Here is a 20,522-nt window from a genome sequence, read left to right on the forward strand (position 1 = left end):
TCTGAATAATGTGTGACTGACCATAGCTGTTCCGTCTTGGACATTGTATCGCTTTGAGGTACGTAACGACTGATTATAGGTTTTTTATTTGGACATTGTATCGCTTTGAAGTAAACGCAACTGATAAATAGCAGCTGTTCTGTATTGTACATCGTATCGCTTTGAGGTACGTAAGACTCATTATAGGTTTTCTTATTTGGACATTGTATCGCTTTGAGGTAAACACGGCTGATAATAGCTGTTCTGTATTGTACATCGTATCGCTTTGAGGTACGTGAGACTCATCATAGGTGTTCTGTTTTGGACATTGTATCGCTTTGAGGTACGTGTGGCTCTTTATAGGTGTTCTGTTATGGACACTGCTTTGCTTTAAGGTAAATGCGACTGATAGTAGCTGTTCTGTATTGGACATTGCATCGCTTTAAGGTAAATGTGACTGATTATATGTGTTCTGTTTTATCGCTGTATCATTTGAGGTATGAGTTGGTGACTAGCTGTTCTTTTTTTGTATCTTTTGAGGAATGTTTGAATTATTGAAGATATGTATTCGGCTTGGAACGGGGGAAATAGCTCGGCGGAGCCTCGCATTTCCTACCCGTTCCGTCGCTTCATCACATATCTTCAATAATTTTCGACAATGTACCTATATTGTATATATGTCTATTATAGAGTAATCAAAGGAACCAAGGTTATAGTGGTAATCATATTATTCGTATTTAGCAATTTCCCACAGAAAACAGATGTTGGATGACTTAGTGATGTTAAAATCAATGTTATACTGATTTTTTTTCTTTTCTTTTTATTCAAATTCAAGCAGCAAAAATATTAAGGTAAGGAAAAAATATGTCACTAGAATCAGCAACCAGAAATACAATGCTGTCTAAGGAAAAATTACCAAAGTCAGTCATGCTACAATAGTCTATATTTAGTTGGTTGTGTCCAAAAACCATGTTGTGTGTTCAGAAATTTCATGCATTTTATGATTTCCCCAGCAAAACTTTAATACAGAAAATGACGATTAATAAAGTATCTTCGAAGATTTAAAGTACACTATAAGGTAATACCTAAAGAATAGAAAGCAACTTGGTTCATGAAAACTCAGTTTAAAAGTACATTGAAGTATATGCAATAGAAGTTCCATGAATAATGTCAATTTATACATGATTCTGGAATACTCATAAAAAGAGTCAGTAATTGACACTGTTCTTCTTTGTACAATATTTAATACATTAAGTTATAAATATATTATATACAATATATTTGGTCAACATAAAGCCACAACAGTTAGCTCTCACTGACAAATAACCATACACATGTTACTTACAAACAACCTATTCTACAATCAATTAAATAGACATTAAAAGTACGTAAATTTCTTTTACACTTCAAGCAACAGGATATGCACTAATGGAAGCAATTGTACTGATCATATAGAAAATTTTCTGGTTATTAAGCACTACATAAACAGAGTAAAACTTTTCTAACAGAATATTTTTTTCAGTTTAGCAAGCGTTTTGTTTGCATGATTTGACAGAAAAGGACTTAAAATGTTCAAAACTTTCTATAATATTCCATGGTCATATAAGACTGGTTTCCAGATTATTCAGGATTTGGTGTAGACAGCTTTCACTCTACTATGCACACCATAATTGCCAGACTCCTGACCAAGAACTCTTTTTATAATTTGCAGTATAAGGAGTCCTTTATTAGCTCAAAATAATAGGACAATACAAAACTATCATTTCCAATTATTATAAAAAAAAATTTTAGTTAGTGCTGAAGAATTTTTATTTTTTTTTTAAATTTTCTGATGATTTTCACAATGATTAAATTGATTAGTCTCTACAGTATTGGAAATCAATTTATCAAGTCATCAACTATTTAGCCACAGATTGTAACAATAAAGAGAACAAATACACATCATTGACTTCTCAATCAATTTCATAAATATAAACAGTATGCAATACACAGATTTTATCACAAGTGGATATTAGATAGCACTTTATATCAATTTAATTTATATTTATTTCATACATTATAAGTAATTATATAATTATCTAACCAATTAAATTAGAAGATGAACAAAACAAAAGAGAGTATCATATATCACAGAATGATATATGTAACAGCAGCAATTATTTTTAAGTATCTTTACAAAGCATTATATAAATACAAAAAGCCTGTGTGTTTTTATTGCACTAAATAATGGAAAGAACTATTTTTATACTGTAATCATTCTTTTTAAGCTACCAAATGCATGACTGTATATTTGTTGATGATATACTGTCCCTGACAGTACTTAACACTGCTTTCCGTCTACTTTTCTACACTTGCTGAACTACCTGTTTATCGAAACATTACTATTGCAGGACATGGGGAACAATGTAATTAACACTTTGTATAAAAATTAAAATTCAAATAAAAAAAAGTAATAGGATTACAGTATGAAGCCTTTTTAAGGCAATACCAAATTTATAGTATACAGTTTAGTATGAATATTACCATTCATACCCTCTACACAATGACCTCCTGGTTCAAAGAATCCTAATTATTTGATCATTATAATGTGTAAAAGAGAATGAATAATTTGTGTATGAAGACCACTCTTTCTATAGTGACAAGTTCTCTTAATTGATTAAACAGTTTCCAACACCAGGTTATGCATAATCAGGGTTGTAATAAAACACTGACAATGTAAGTTTTATGTTCTAAAACTTTGTAGTGATTTCAATGCAATCATAATAGATTTTTTAAAGACATATACACCACTGATATAGCATCATGTATTCAAGACAAGGAACAACAACCTAAAGCTACCATGGTTTATTTGGCATTACTAGTATTCAATCTATTCATTATATCTCAGAGTAGAATTAATGGGGCTTTTTCAAATTCATTTTGGTTTCTGTTTTTTTCTCTACTTTGTTAACGAAAGAAATTATCTTACTAAAAACAAATCAGACAAAACTCGTATTCATTGATCCTGTTGGGTTTTCAAAATAAAGGTTATAAAATGTTATAAAAAACATTTAAGCAAATCCTGACCAGTTATTTTGCAGTCTTAAATGGAATGATCAGTTTATGACAGCGGAAATGATAAAGATATTGATCTTTATATCATATTAGTTATTGGACAATAATTCAGGCACCATTATTTGAAAGATAAAGTGAACTCTTGATCCAGAGGTATTGAAATCATATTGTTACTGGGCAAACCTTGTCAGCATTTACAATGTTCTAATGACCTAAAGATTTCATCAAAATGAATAGAGTTCTGTTCACATAAAGCAACTTAAACTACATGAAATTATGGGATGGTACGTTAAATACATGTACTTTAGCCTAATAAAAAGACCTGCTATTGGCCAATGGGAAATTACTAAGATAAAATAAACTCTTATTATGAGACAAGTAGGTCAGTAGGTCACAAGTAGATCACATGATTTTGCAGTGTGACAAATGCTGATTCATCATTTTATGTCTCCAAAATTGACCCTTGTCAGTCCTCTTCCTGAGCAGGATCTTGAATGTCCATATTTTGTGTTAATTCCAATATATGCTCTACTGGTTGTGGTCTTCCATCTGGACCAACTACACTAGGTTGAATTATTCCTCCTCTGGAAAATAATTAAAGTGTTCATTATCTCTTGTAATATCAAACAAAAAAGAGGAATTAGACACCTGTAGGCCTAAAAATTTCAACCTGGTAAGACCTAAAAGTTCACATTTTTAAAAAAAGATATAACCACTGTTTATTTGGGGTACAGATGAGAGACGAATTAATTCAAACATTGTGAAAAGGAATATTTTTTAGCCTAGAAGAGCATGCAAATGTTAAAGAAAAAATGTTAACTTGTTGCATTTATCAACATGCATAACAATTTTCTTTTCCCAATGCTTGGTAGTAGTCTTACTACAGAGTACATGTGTCCGTACCTCTGTAATTTATCCATGGCATCCACCAGTTTCATGGCCTCATATTCTTTCTGTTCATCAGTCATACCTTCAAATGGATTAGATTTCTTCTCCTCATATCGTCCTGTTACTGGGTTTACACTGAAGATGAACGGTAAAAAATTATTGATATTCATAAAAAAATATGTACTTTATTCAATGACTATTAATACGATGGTACACCAGTTATTCGTAATATTAAAATTTCGGCACAACAAAGCAAGTAAAACGAATGAATCACTCAACATTATTGATTTACTGTATCCAAATTCAGTGCTTAAACATGGGTACATACTGAAAGTAAATGTTGAACATGCCTCATAGTTTTCATATCTCTTTTATTAAATTTAATAGTTACATTATAAACAAAATGATGCATTAGAATACCCCTACTCAACCATTGACAATAACACCAAGTAAATAAGCGAGAAACCCTGGAAAGGGGAACCACCTCTCAATTTATCAAGCAAAAGCAGTATACCAAAAAACTAAGCATTCCCTCCATTAGAAGCTGAGAATTCTGTTTCAAACTACTAAGTAATACAGTAAAAAAAAGAGTGGAAATGCGCAAGGAACCTGAAAAGGGGAGACACTGTACAAGCCGCCATGCAAAACCAAAAGACTAAATCTCTAAACATTACTCCAACAGAAAAATATAACTGGTAGCAACCCTTATTTTGTTGAATGATGGTTAAAACAGAAATAGATTTATCCTTAGTTGTAAGATTACATACTTTTCCTTTAGTTGAGAGTACTCCTCTGTTTCTGAGTCATCTGAATTACTGGAATAGTTGCCCTCAGTCCTGCCTCCCAATAACAACCCACGATTGGCCAATAACCCAGCACAGTTGCCATAACCAGTGTATTTTACCATACGTTGTACTGAAATAGAATTGAGTAATAGAATGGAAAAAAAAGGATCCTAACCTTATATTCGATCAATATAGATCATAAGTATTCTAGTAATGACTGAGCATGCACAGTGCATTTATTTTAATTGCAAAGAATGTCCTATATAATACATTTGTGGTTCTTTCACTTTTGGTTGTACTTATTTAAACTGGAACAACATTTAAATTGTTTTAAGTCAAACATGGTTGTTTCCTTAAAAAAATTGATAGCCAAAATTGGATACTTGGGTAGGAAACTATTTAATACATATTGTAGTGCACTCTACTGATGACTTATATTACAAAACTTTCCAAATTATTGATGTAAGGAGTTTTGGAGGATTGTTATTTTTCTGTAACTAATAGTCTCCTGACCTTTTTACCTTGGCTAAAAATCTAAGGATAAAATACTTCATTCATGCAGAAAAATTTATACCACATCACAAAAAATTACAAAAAGGAATGCATTACCAAATTACATGTACTAGATATTTTTTAAATGTATTTTTAAATTAAGATACAGAATATTCTACTCATAATTACTTTCCAGCACTCACTTTTCTGAGTAGAGAAGTCCATTAACTCACTACTTTCTTTACAAAGAATAAACAAGAAAATCATAGCTAGTTTCCAGCCCTCACTTTTCTGGCCTAAAATTAGAGAAGTCCATTTACTCACCACTTTCTTTACAGAGAACAAACAAGAAATCTGCCACCAGGTCCTTAACTTCTGTGATAGGTGATGTCAACAATTTACATAACCTAAAATTAAAATTATAATTACAAAAAACTTTAAACAATCTTGCATTCAACTTCGTGGTGATAATTGCTACCAAGATGTAAAAAAATGTCTGTGCTTAATAATATTGTAAGAATTTCACATAATGAATGCAGTTTTATCCAACATTTGTAAGAAAGAACAAATATTGAATTAAAGAGCTTCACATAGCACAGTTACAACCACTTGACCAGTTGGGGCAAGTGTGGACACAAAATTACTTTTTGACACAGTTATGCATAGGGACTTAAAAGTTCATTATGGAGATAATAACGGGTTTGAACACAAAACAGCAAAAAATTAGAAAAGTAATCCAAAAAGTTTCAAGATCAGACCAAAAATAAAACAAGGGGCTCCAAGAAGCCTAAATTGCTCACCTGGTTAAATTTTACCTTTCAAGAGGAATAACTCTAACAAGGAAAATATAACTATTTCTTTATAAAAAACAAATTATTCTGAATCTGTATCCTTACTTTTTATGTGATTAAGTGACATTGATATCTTGTACTGTATATATTGGGTGAATGCATGTTTGCTGGTGTTTTATCCTCTTGTACACGCATATGTCTGAGGTTAAATAAAGTATTTGTCTTGTCTTGTCTTAGTTTTCAATATATTGGATGAAAACTGTAAAAAAGAGGAATTTTTCACCTTTAAAGGGCAATAATTATAATAAGGAGTTGTCCGACAACTTTGATCCAATGCAGACTTTTGAAGGCCTTATAAGGATCATTTTGGCAATTGAAAGAATTTGGCTAAACCTAATGGTTTTGGAGATGTATGAGAAAAACTTCCGACTGACCCCTTTGTTTTATTTTTAGTAACAGACACCATGTTTTTTGACAGATCAAAAATCCCCACACCAGATCTTTGCAGAATATCCTCAGGAATATTCATATCAAGTTTGGTTCTAAACAATCCGGTAGTTTCAGAGCAGAAGATTTTTGAAACAAATAACATTAAAGAGTAATCAAGGGAACCAAGATTCTAGCAGAAATCAAAAGAATGTTATCCAAAGGCACAGACCAGAAATGGAAACAGACATACACAACAAAGAACATAAAAATAACCAAAATAATACATACAAAATAACAAAAACAAATTAGAAACTTGGACTCCAATAAAAACTGGGAGCATGAACCATGTGCACTGGTAGTGTAAGCTTCCTCTGCTTTTCTAGAAACACAAGCCAAAAACCGTCAGAAAAAGGCAATAATGTCAACATGGCGTAACAGATAAGTATGAAAAGGCCAGAGATATATCTCATCATGCTGAACACATTTATCAAGTCATAATTTGGCTAAGCCTAACAGTTTTGGAGATAAATGCAAAAATGTCAAACCACCATGTTCTATTTTCAGTAACAGCTGCCAATTTTTTTTTGGTGGATCAAATCCCCACATCAGTTCTATGCAGGAATATTCATGCTGAGTTAAGTTTTAATTTTTCTATTAGTTTCTGAGAAGAAAAGTTCCGAAAAACAGTTAAGGATGACAATAACAACTATAACAAATGACAACGGACAATGATAAAAAAGTCTATTTTTTGGGGTGTGGCACCTTTGAAACCTTTTTCCTTGAAAATTATAAGAGAAATCTGGAATCTTGATTGAAAAATGCAGGCATGGATTTTCATAAGGAATCTAATAAAAAAAAATCATCAAAATCAGACCAAAAATAAAGCCGATTTTTTTATGTATGGCCCAATTTTGTACCCCTTTAGGTCCAAAACAGATATTAAAAGATAAGCCTATCCTGTGAAAAATTATAAAAACAGAATTTAAGGAGGAACAATTTTACATCTGAATCATAAAAATCAGATCAACAATAGACTTTTTTTGGTAGGGACAAAAACCTCCAAAAACCATAGGGCTCTTTGCAATGTTCCTAGGAACAAAGTGTTAAAATTTCAAAAATATTGGACAAGTCTGACTCAAGTTTTAGCAAATAATCTAATGCTAATGGACGTATTATAGCCTGACAACCCTAGCATGTAAACGTATTATAGCCTGACAACCCTAGCATGTAAACGTATTATAGCCTGACAACCCTAGCATGTAAACGTATTATAGCCTGACAACCCTGGCATGTAAATGTATTATAGCCTGACAATCCCAACATGTAAAACGCCAGTGGTACCCCATTCCACCACCTGGGGCACAAATCCCAGTAGCTCTGTGGACAGAGTGCCTAGCCACCGGCTAAGTTTCTGAGCACTATTTAGTCGCCTTTTACGACAAGCTTAGCACTGCAGCAGGCCTATTCTTTTGACATCCGCACCTCCATAGGGCGTAAGCAATCAGAAATCATGATAAAAGTGTCATAACATTAGTCAACATCATCAACATTCATGGAAAAAACCTAATCTATGTTTCAAGGAATGCATAATTTATCTTTTACAAACCTATTTCTCAGTGTGTCACCCTCCTCTGGTAACTTCTTCACTTCATCTTTCAAGGGAGGCAAAACCTTTAAAAAAAATACCCACCAATTTTAAGTTTTTAGAATTTTACATCAATAGTTCCCAAAACATATCTTTTAATTTCTTCACTTTCTGCTTTAAAACAAGACCGATGTCAAAAAAAAACAAACTGAAATGAACTGAAATGCCACTCCACTGTATATCAATGGCTCTAATTAGGCAATCTTTTCCATAAAATGTTTCACATAAAGAATAATAACTCCTTTTACAATAAAACCATTGAAACCTGCATTCAGCAACAATATAAACATTGCCAAAGCTAGAGACACACAACTACTCACCCTTACTCTGGAGAATTTCCTTATGGATCTATTGGCTCTACACATCTCACACAGACAATGAAGGATGGGTGTTAGGCTTTCCTTTAGGGACTTGGATGGCTAAAAATGTAAAAGAAGATATGTTTTTAAGTTCACTCAACAGTGAAATCAAGGAAGAAATATTAAGAATCTAACACTGCTAAGAGTGTAAGACAGAGAAGTTTCAGACACTCAAAGATAAGATTTCAAGTTCTCTGAGCAGACTTTGCAGAGTTGAAGAACTTGAAACCTTACACGAGGGTGTCTGAAATTTCCTAGTCATACGTGAATTCTTTTTCTCACTTTCAAACTTAATTTTGTGATTAAAAAACAATACAGAATGCCCTGCTTACCAAAATTTCTTTGTGTTTACAAGATGTCATAAAAAGAAAATCTCACATGGCTGAATATAGAAATATTCTTGTTTCTTTAATGAGAAATATAATAATAACAAGCATTAGTCTGTATTTCAATGAAACTTATCTTAATTATTATGAAATGAAGTATGGTTCTTTATAAAAATTAAATATTCATCATCCAGTAGATATTTATTTTTATAGTAAAAATATAATGTTGTGAAGTGGCTCATGTGATAGGTAATAAGAATAATGAATAAGTGAACAATAGCCGTGTTTAAAAGGTAAAAAGGAACTACATACAAATAAAATATAAATAAATTTAAAGAATATTTTTATAGTAGCTTTACATAATAGATGCATTCAATAAACCCTTTAAATTATTATTGCAATGTTTTTCCCTAGGTATGCTATATTTTAGAATATACTTTCTGTTTATACTAGCTATATAGGGAAATATTGTATAATTCTGGTAAAAAAATTTCCATACTTTTTCTTGTAGAATTAACTTTAAATTATGAAAGTTGTAAAATTCTACGTATGAAAACATTGTCTATCAGGCATTATGAAGGGTTTCCAGTCAAAATGTTTTGGAACAAATGGTATGATTAAATCATGAGATGGAGCCATTCTAAGTAAACTAACCCTATCAAGTCTATTATACAGGAAATTCAGTAATACAATTATTGCTTCCATATTTCTTCCATCAAATTCTACTTCCTTGTTTTCCATACCCTCTATATCCACTTCATTCAAGGGGATTAATAATTCCTCATAACAATCTCGTGGTATATTGGTTAACAGGTTCACTGTGTGGCTGTAAAAAATTAAATGACATTCAATAAGAACATGAAGTTGCATATGTTGTCGTAACATGTATACACAACCAAATGTGCAACATATGATAATCATATGGTGCTCGATCAATATATGACAATCATATGATAATTTACATATGATAGTCATACGATTCTCATATTTTAATTTTAGCTTGGAAAAATATGATAACCACATGATAAGACCACAATTGAAAAAATTGTTTGTTTTCCCTTGCCCCTGCCATGTCTAAAAAAAGCTGCCAAGTCAGAAAATTGTTTTAGTGTTTTCAGAATTTTTTTTTAATTTCCAGGAGGAAAAAGATCAGAGATGTCCGACATTGGTCCTGGAAAAATAATTACCAGAAGTTTTTCTTTGTGTTCGTTACCATAAAGATAAAATCCATTTCAAGATGGAAGGCAAAATTGCCTTGTCATCGTCTGTAAAAATATGATATTCAGACACCAGTAAAGATAAAAATGTGGTGAATAACAAATCATATCTACATATCAAGCTTCTGATGTTGACATTTGTTTGACTCTGTTTGATTCTAGTCACTTCAATGTTTACTAAATGTTCTGTTTATTACTTCTTTTTTGATATGGTGAACATATACAGCTGACAAGAGAATCAGCTATCAAAAACCTCAGAAATTCAAGCAGTATACTGGACTATGAAATATGCTTTATGCTTTCAATTTATCAATGAATATTAAATACAACAAAAGTTAACAGAAAAGGCCAACAATGACACACCAATCAATTAGCAAACAACAAACCATTCTCCACTATAATAAAACCCTCCATGCTTGTTTACTCAGCAGAGACACAAGTTTGACTCCGGAGCTACATTATTGTAGCTAACTCTCAATGATTATTTCTAACATTAATGAACTCAACAGTTTTCATAGTATAAATCAATTTATACAAGAAGAAACCTGGCAGCATATAAAAATTGATATAGGAAAAACCTGATACTAAGATCTGTCTTTCTTTCAGGAAATGATAAAAATGTTCCTTCAAATAAAAAACTTTTAATTGTATTCTCAGAATTGTTAACAGAAACTAAGAACAACAAATGTATTCTTCCAGTCTCTAGTCTTTAAAATGAATTGATGATATAGATAGCCATTTCAATCTGTTTCAATTCTAAAACAATCTGAAGTGGAATCCTTAAAAAAAATAAATACCCTGCCTGCCTGGCCAGTTCCAAAATTAAGGGCAGGGGGAGGGGAAACAAACAATTTTTTAATTGTGGCCTAATCATATGTAAACTGAAATATGATTATCAGGTCATGCTAAATTCATTTGATAATTATATGGTGCAAACCATATACGCATGTATATAACTCTCGTGTGTGGCACTGTTGGTTGGGTACCCCACTATTACAGGAAGGTAATATCTGACAGCAACCAAGATTGCTCATAATTTATGACCCATCTACATTTATAGAAAATCACATACCAATTTGCATTAAATCTATCCATTGGGAGTCAAGATAGTTGTGAAGAAATCAGAACAGATGGACTACAAGGTGATTTCAATTTACCATCATCTTACTGAGTAGGGATATAAACTGCATTTCAATTTAATATTGTATTATACATGGAGTAATCTATATATTTCTGTTTGAGGTTTTTCTTTTTTTAACTAACTGAAAATTTGCAGTACTGTGTGAGAAGGGCAGTTACCTCTGAATTGGGCATTTACATCTGAGTAGGCCTAGAAAGCTTTTAATATAAACACTACATTTATATGTTGTAAGGAATTCATAAATAGAGGTACAGAGATTTTCACCTTTAGTAATTTTCTCTTTATTTTTTTCCATCTTAAGTGATATTCTTAATTATCAACTCATTATATGCATCATATTCATCCGCAAAATCAGAAATTAGAATGTAATCATATACAAATTGAATCTATTAAAAATATATTCCCTTCATGCTGAAACTGCATATCAAACTTCAAATCATTTCCATTAAGGATCCCCAAGGTTTATCCTCATATTCCCACAACTTTAAGGCATGGCATAAAATAATGAATCTTTAACTTTCTGAAGTAAAAATAAACCATAAACAGACAAAGACAAACCTTGTTAACTCCTCCTGTCTATCTTTCGAGATTGTTTTTACCATCAGCAAATCTCTTAATACACTGACCAGTCTCATAAAGTGAGCCTCTTCCTCCTATAATTATATCAGAGAAGAATCACTGTACCGGTAGATATGATTGTACCTTTAGCCACAAGCCCATTGCACAAACTAGTGAAAATATGACTGAAAGTGCTAAATTAAAAAAAAAGAATGATTTTAGTATTTTCACCTAAAAATTAGGACAAAAAGAGCTGCCTCAATAAAAGGAGGAAAATGAGGAAAATAAGGGCCAGTTGAAAGCCTGTAACTGGGTAATGAAAATTCAATGAAATATATACTAAAGCAAAAAGTAGAAAATTTAAAAATTGACCTTTCAGGTTCATAAAAGGTTTTTGAAATTGATAGGAAAAACTATCCAAAGCGAATTGAGGTGTATCAATTTAAAATTTCTTCCAACTGAAATGCATTAAATTAAAAATACTGCAGCTTAGTTTTTCCAACAACATGTAAGCCCCACAAATATTGGCAAATCAGTTATGCACTATGTATAGCAATCCTACAAAATTAGATGAAAATTAAAAGGGTTGGGTCACAAATATCATATCCATCCTAAACTTGATTTCAACATATTTAAAAAAAGACATACATAGATTGGCAATAACTTCCAAGGTCTCACTAATGCATGTAACTTAATAACTAATTCTATAAATCACAAAGTAATTATACCTCATCCAGTGTATTTTTGTCAACAGTGACTGTGAGATTAAACAAGATTTTCAGAATTTCACAAATTAGATCTACTTCCTGGTCGACTAGCCCAGTATTTCTGCTCTCCGCATCTCGTAAAGTCAGATCTACTACTTCCATCAAATATGTGAACCCATGTAATTCATAGCGTATCTTTGGTCTGAAATGTCAATAATTAACAAAACCTGGAACTTGTCATTCATATAAAATATTTCAAACTACTATGCAATATCACTGAGATTAAAACTGTAATGTTCTTATCTGTACATTGTTGTAATACATACATCCAAATCATAAATTCTACATTCGGAAACATATTATGTTCATTTTTTTTTCCAAGAAAGTTTTATTTTATTTAAATTCAAGAAAATTTTATTTTACTTAAATTTATACTTTAATATACATGTAGTACACACTGTAAATCTCAATTTTTGAATTGCCCCAAGTCGTAGAAAATGGACCCATATTCCTAAGTAAACATACATGAACTGAAACCACATATTTTCACAGATACTTATTTTTGCATTTCAGGAAATCAATTCAATTTCATTGATATTCTTTCCTCATCACTTACTTCTTTATAACATCTATTCCATAAAATAAAGACTTATTTGCTGAGATTTATTTTTGGGGGGGATATTTGGTAAAAATAACAGCTTACATTGGTTAACAGCATTTTACTAACAGATGTATCTGGAAAACTAACTTTCAAAATGACATTACCTTGTCTCTGAACACAATGCAGTCAGTAGAAATAACATCCTCATATCAAAGAACTGAAAATGGAAAAAATGGAAATTATACAATCAGATAAACAATTGGTTGGTACATGTAAACATGACTTTGGTTGGTACATGTAAACATGGTTGATAGTTGGTACATGTAAACATGACTTTGAACATCATAGAACAAATACAACTCAACAAAAGAAAGAATTGACAATATCTACATTATGAGGGTTCATGTTACATTGTGTGTAAATCATGCACTGAAATGTGTTTATCAAGGATTTTCTGGGGCTCCCTAGTGATTCACTTGATTCACTATTTACTAATTGGTAATGTTTAAAAAAAAATTATTCGTTCTCCAGTGGAAACCATTGGGGGAAGGACAGATGGACACACAACATTTCAAAGGGTATCACATTATACCTCACCACTTCATGGGGGGACTATATGAACTTGTTTGATCAATACATCATACAATGTGACATGACATATTGTTAACATTCCCCAAACATATTTTGACTGATATACAGAATAAATCTTCATTACCTTAATTTCAAACTTTAACAAAGGATCCTTGTAAGTCTTTAGCCTCTGTATTGTTCCCTCAACACATCCATTTTTACTAAAAGAAAGGAAAAATTGAAAACTACCTGTACATGTACATGTATTCACTAAAAAAGTTGGGCAGTTTCTATTAAAATGTAAATGCTTGGTACATTTCAAAAATATGAGTCACACATTTGACTATACAGTCAAATTTAACTATTTAGCATATAAGTCTTATTATAAACTAGGCTTGAAATTGATGTGGTTTTGACCTTCATGATAAATTTAATTTAAAAAAATCACGTGACATGATCTCCATGTAAAAATCAGGAGAAGCTTGATTTGAATAAATTTCCTGCATAGTACAAATATTTCTGCCTTAGTATTGACTATAACTACCAATGTATATAATGATTTAATGTTACCTGCAAATTCTCTGAGCCTGTGTACTGTTGAAAATCAAGTTACACAAACATTTCTGTGCTTCAACAATCACTGTAAAATAAACATAATAGTATTGCTTTAATGAGGTCCTTTTCACAAAAAATACTAAGTTTAAGATTAGTCATAAGTTATGACTTCATAATATATCAAAGTATTGCGACGTCATAACTTACGACGAATTTTACACCTTTTTGTGAAATTAATCACACAGTTCTCCTAAAATCCTAACAACCCATAATTTGAATGTACTGAGTGTCAGTTCCAAATAATCTCTAACTTAGTTGATTCTATAGATCTTTCTATTCAGATTTGTAATTTGAAATTTGCAATGAAAATCATACAAATTACAGATAATTTGTAAAGGTTACCAATCTAAGTAACCAGTTCTTTCTGTGATTGCATTTAAAAACCAATATGAATTCCATACCATCTTGATCTCCACCATCTTGGATTGTTACACATTCTAAGTTCGTCTGCTCTGCATAATGCTGAAGTCCTGCCATTTTCATGAGGAGACCTAAAGAATATTCTGTAGTCATGTTGGCCAGTTTGTCCTTCTCTCTGCTGAACAGTCGTAACATCTCCAGGGCAAGGATATGACAGTGTGTTGATGATTGATCATCATTTAGCCTGCTAAGTAAACTGTTTATGCATTCCTGAAAGAACAAAAACAAAACTAGACATTGACAATGTAAGTAAAGGTATTACATGTTTATCAATATCCATTTGACAATGTAAGTAAAGGTATTACATGTTTATCAATATCTATTTATTTAGAAATACATGCCATATACCTGTATATTAATAAAAACTCCACTTAATCCTGTCAAAGATATTTTCCTCAAAAATAGGTGACAGACTATGAGATGACTGATACGTACAGTACATTGTAAAATGTTTACAGTGGTTTATATTTCAGTCTACAAGTACAATTACTACATAATGACTGTAGAGTTTTTTTGAACTGCACATAAAATCTGACAAATAAAAAATGTCATCTTAATGACATCCAACTATTAAAAAAAAAATTGTTCCACTTTTATCCTCCGATGAAATGATAACTTAAGTCTGTCAATGAAAATATAAACAATTTAAAAGAAAATCTTAAAATGGCCTAAAATAAAACTAAAATTTATTAATTCACTAATTAATGTTGAAAGTATTAGTTTTTAATTTGGAGATTTTTTAATCGATAATAACCGACAAGTGTGTTTACACAATGAAAACTAAAAATTTTTGCATACAAGGACAAAAGAATTGCTTGAATTTTACCAAAATTCAAATATTCTATTCATTGTATACTTTCATACACTTTCCAGTCATATTAGTCAGGCAAAGAAATAGAGTCAACACCCAAAATTTAACTTCAAATTTTTAGGAAAAATCATTATATTCTATCTATGATTTGGTCATTTTATCTACTTCTTGGATAGCTAGATATTTTTAATATCACACATAAACGATGTGATATGAACTAGTGGTATGAAAAAAAAATTTTCGTGATTGGTTGTGGTGTGATTGTGTTTCATTTTCTATAAAACCTGATTGGTTAACATTTTTTGTTAACCCGACACCATTGGTGAGGTCACAGACAGAAGATCGCTAGATTTCAGCCATGACATAAGTTGGATGTCAAGCAGCCATATTATTCCAAAGGAATCATAAAGAAAAAGGTTTTATAACTAGCGAAGTTAAATGTAATAAAATATCAACTCTCATTACTGGTATTTAATTTCAACATCATAAAAACTGTCTGAGGCTTGTTCGTCATAATGTTAAAATTAAATAACTCAAGTTGATATTTTGCAAATTTTAACTTCCACTCATATTGAAACACCCCCGTGCAGGTCGGGGTGTTAAAAGAATAGGCCTACAGCAGCACTAAGCTTGTCGTAAAAGGCGACTAAATAGTGCTCAGAACCCTAGCCAGGGGCTAGGGCGCTCTGCCCACAGAGCAACTGGGATGTGTGCCCCAGGTGGTGGAATGGGGTACCCCTGGCGTCTTACATGCTGGGGTTGTCAGGCTATAATACGGAAAACCTGACCGCAAACCATAGTGGTGCACCGTGTTGGGAAAGATGCCACTTTCTTCACATGTTAAAGGACCCTACTGTGGTATTCTTTCGGAGTAGGAACCATAGGGCTCCTCCATAGGAAGCTAAATTGCCCGACCCTACCCATGTCTCCCTATTTCCAGTGGCAATCAAAATATGTCGACCCCATTGTCCTTGTGTCCCATCCTTTTTTCATTTCATCTCTTTCATGTTCATTTTATCATCAATTTCATGTTCATCGTCTGAATATGGCTGAAATGTTGCTGCTCGGACGTTAAACCCCAACAAACAACAACAAACAAACATATTGAAACATATACATGTAATTACATAATTTAATGTATGTGAAAATATTAAAGTAATTTCTTGGGTGTTGATACAGATATCTGGATGTAAATCTGTCCAAACAACTACAAAATTGTAAATTCTCTTCAGTTTTTCAATTTTACTAAATGATGTATAATTGTGGCACAATTGTGACGTCATTACAATGAAATAAAGTAGCTTTCATTCATATTCCTAATATTTATATAGTTGTTTTCTTTCACAGTTTTTGTTGTTAAAAAAGTTTGATTTTTTTGGACCATAATCATTGCCTTATGCCCCTATAACATTGAAAGAAAAAAATCACTATTAATTAACCTTACAAATATTAAAATCAAAGTTCAAAATTTCAATCTTATCCCAAAAATTATGCTATAAAGAAAACAACCAGATATTTAGAGATCACACACTAGAACATACCTGTTTAGTATCGCTCTTTAGTTCAGGAAAACTGAATGTGTTCGCGTTCTGAAAAAAAAGTTATATGTAAGTATTTTACATTTCCATAAAATATATATACATGTACATGAAATACATGTACATTGTACATGTACTAGACATGTAAAATTTTCAAATGTTTACTAGTAATAAAGCTCCTATTATTTTTTTCACCATATAAATAGTAACATAAGATTGCAAAAACTAAATACCTCAAATACATTGAAATCAAATAAGAAAGGTAACAAGTACACATACATGTATAACAACTACATGTGTATTATGTTAAAAAAGTTTATTATAAAGTACATCTTGCATATTTAGCATATTTCAGGAGCTTAGTCATAATGAGTCATTGCACTTTTTTACATTTCACCAGCATCTACATGTATATTGTCATTGAAATAGCTGTCATGATAACCAGATCATCTCAAGAAAAACATTGCAAATATTCAAAATCTACAGGCTTTATTATAAAAATTGACACTGATAAACAAACAGTAATCTGAGAGTACTGCAAGTCAAGTAAGTGCACAGAATCTAATAAGAACAAAATTCTTACCTACCTGGAGTTTTAAATATCAGATTACTGTATCTAGGAAGCAAGAAACTAACATATATTTTCCAGGGGCCAAGGCAGTTGTTTCATTCACGGACTGAATGGAATTTTGTTTGCTGTAGAAAGCTAGTCTTACATGTACAGGTATAGGTACAAATGTATATATATATATATAGATATATACAAAACTTTAAGGGATACTTTATCACAAAAAAATGCTTCTAAGGAGGTATAAATTATTCTAAGTAAAACATTTTTGGGAAGCAGTTCTGTAAAATAAAGATCAAACCACTAACCCTCATTTGTCAGTGAAGGCCAGAGTGCAGTCTGGAGAGGAATACACACATACTTGACTTTAGTTCAAGAATACTATTATTATTATAACCATATTTTTTTAGCCATTCTATTACAGGGTTTTTTTCAGGATTTTGAAAGCTTTAGTCACTTTCGCATGAGAAAATGAGGACCATTTTAATGGTATATTTTTTTTAAAGTACGGTAGTATTTGCATCTGACATAAGATATTTCAGTATCATCTGTTATTTACAGCACTTTGTAAAAGACATTAAATAAAACTTAAATGTACATGTACATCGCATATGAATAAAGCACATAATTTTATTTCCATTGTCATGCAAGCATGTTTTCCAGAGAATCAAAATAGCAAGCCTAAAATTTAATTAAAAAAGAAACTCCCTAGCTTTTAAGAATCATCAAAAATAGAAATCCCTTTACACTCTTCTACATTAATCACGGACGTACAAGTGTACATCCCTGGCATAGTTTTAAATGTACATGTATTTCTTATAAAAAATGCTGTTTTCTGCATTACCACCCATTGTAGAAACACAAAAATACATCTAGCACAGTTTAGATATAGAACTGCCTTAATTAACATGCACCAGTGCTACATTGGACAGATATAAATATTTTCAAATAGGTATTTCCCTATTGTTGCCTCATGAGATTCTATTTTTTGCACAATTTTCAACAGTGCTTTTGGAAACCAGACCAAGTAAATGACAAATTTACGTCATTATTTTTCAGTTATATTTAGTATTAGTCCCTGAAGAATTCATTGATAGCATAAATGATATCTTCAAGATCATAAATATTGCTGACATGCAACTACAAAATGTAGTGACACTGGGGTAGTGACAAAATTACCCACATTTGGTTTACACTCAAGTTTGATGTACAAAAATAAATGATAAATTACTTTATGTCATTCTGAGACAAAGTTAATGAGAAGTAAAGGAATTTTCAAAGCAGCAATTGTACCAGCATTTGAACTTTCACGCTTGAGTGGTCACAGATCGACATTTACTCCACATGCTGTGCCTAATTAGTGTAATTGGCGAATTAGGAGGTTGTTTACACAAATCTTTGACACCTGTTGAGAGTTGTAATTAGGTTGGGGTAATTAAATTGTCACTTTCGCCCCTTGAACTAATGTTGGGCTTACAGCTCTTAATGTTTTTTGTACTTTCAATGATTTCAGGTGATGAAATGAGACTTGATTATTTTCGTCGTTCTGAAAAGTCCTTTGTCATTGGCAAAAATGATGAGTGCTAGAAAAATCACTGTATTATCAAGGCAGAGCACTCTTTCTTTTTATTTATTTTTGTGTGTTTCTTGGTTTAAAAAAAAAAACCAAACAAACACATGCCTCTGTATCTCGTATCATTTGCCCTTTCAGTTTACTTTTGTTTTTGGAGTCTATAGGAGCAACTATGTTACTGTACCTGTGTGTGATATCGTTTTGGAGGCAGCTGCAGCCTACCAGGGGTATGAAGCTTTCCTTGTCATTCATTGAAGACCAATGGTGGCCTTTTCATCCCGGTGGGGTTGTTCTCTTTGAAAATACTCACCATATCCATTCTCTTTATATTAGTACTTAAGATTCATATGTTAGATTAAAAAAAGTTTTACAATACTTTATCAGAAATCCCATTGTTATTCTGCAGATTTTGTTGCTATAGGCCTAATGTTGACAAACACTGTTCGTTGGATTTTTCAATTCATGTAATTTCTCAAGAATTTGAAAATAAACATTTGGTAGGATTGATAACCATCAATAGAACTAACGCAAAAGTAGGCTGTAAGTAATTGTTTAAACCTTATAATAACCATCTTGTAACCAAAAATTAAAACCATGGCAGAATTGACAATGTAAACATTTAGAAGCAGGATTTAATTGCAATAAAAATTATAGAAAGGTCCCCTTTTGGTTTATGAATGAGCAAGTCATTTAACACATATCAAACAATAGTATGTGTCTAAAAGGTTGTAGACCAATTTTTAATTCAAATCTGAATGCTATCTTATGAAAGTGACGTCAAGTAAACATATACATATATGTCATATGTACATTCATTTTGAAGTTCCCTAAACAATACAATGGATTCCTTACAGATTTACAGAGAATGGCTGCGACTCAAACAGTGTATTGTCTTAATCTAAGGAACACGAAGTCCATCTAGAATTACATGTAGATGGACAGATTTTTAATTACTCAGTCTCAGTCAACATTGGTTTCAACAAGTTACAAATTAGAATGAAGTCTTGATAACGTAGCAAAGAGAGTGAAAATAAGATCTGCAGATTAAATCAAAATAAGCGGCGTATCGCTGCCAAGTACTGTGTCAACAAATTTATAAAATATATCTTATTTTGACAGTTATGACAGATGCAATATTTCGTATGTCCAACCTTCGTAGTTAATTCTAGAAGCAGGCCACAAGCTTCTTTGTCAGAACCATTGCTTAAAATCTGCAGGCAACGATCGTCTATATTCATATTGCTAAAATTTTTGCTGTAGATAAGCGTAATTATCGCCTTTTTTTCATCACATCTTCAGCATCATCAGTTTATAATTTTTACGAATAGTACTCGTCAGACGTCTTGTTATATAATCTCGCCACATCGTCCCAAGAAAATAAGTCCATTTCGGTAACATAATATAATTTACGTTAAAACGATAATAAAATTCAATTAATTTAAACCTATGACCACT

At 31.7% G+C, this 20,522-nt stretch overlaps 1 protein-coding gene across 1 annotated transcript; it reads right to left on the bottom strand.

Annotated features, from left to right (window-relative positions):
- Positions 1–1,203: 1,203 nt before the first annotated feature.
- LOC148609537 (chaperone Ric-8A-like) lies at positions 1,204–20,402 on the bottom strand. The gene is made up of 15 exons (XM_088540455.1): positions 20,219–20,402; positions 16,930–16,977; positions 14,559–14,787; positions 14,113–14,182; positions 13,688–13,763; positions 13,137–13,189; positions 12,393–12,573; positions 11,665–11,759; positions 9,403–9,574; positions 8,384–8,482; positions 8,025–8,089; positions 5,523–5,605; positions 4,689–4,836; positions 3,937–4,056; positions 1,204–3,617 (listed from the first exon to the last, which is right to left on the bottom strand). Exons 1-15 carry the CDS (start codon positions 20,303–20,305, stop codon positions 3,500–3,502), a joined length of 1,644 nt encoding a protein of 547 aa, XP_088396581.1. The 5' UTR covers positions 20,306–20,402; the 3' UTR covers positions 1,204–3,499.
- Positions 20,403–20,522: the final 120 nt, after the last annotated feature.

The sequence above is a fragment of the Perna viridis genome, chromosome 8, assembly GCF_037379345.1.
Source record: "Perna viridis isolate PV_CMFRI_1.1 ecotype Kerala chromosome 8, ASM3737934v1, whole genome shotgun sequence".
Taxonomy (NCBI): Eukaryota; Metazoa; Mollusca; class Bivalvia; order Mytilida; family Mytilidae; genus Perna; species Perna viridis.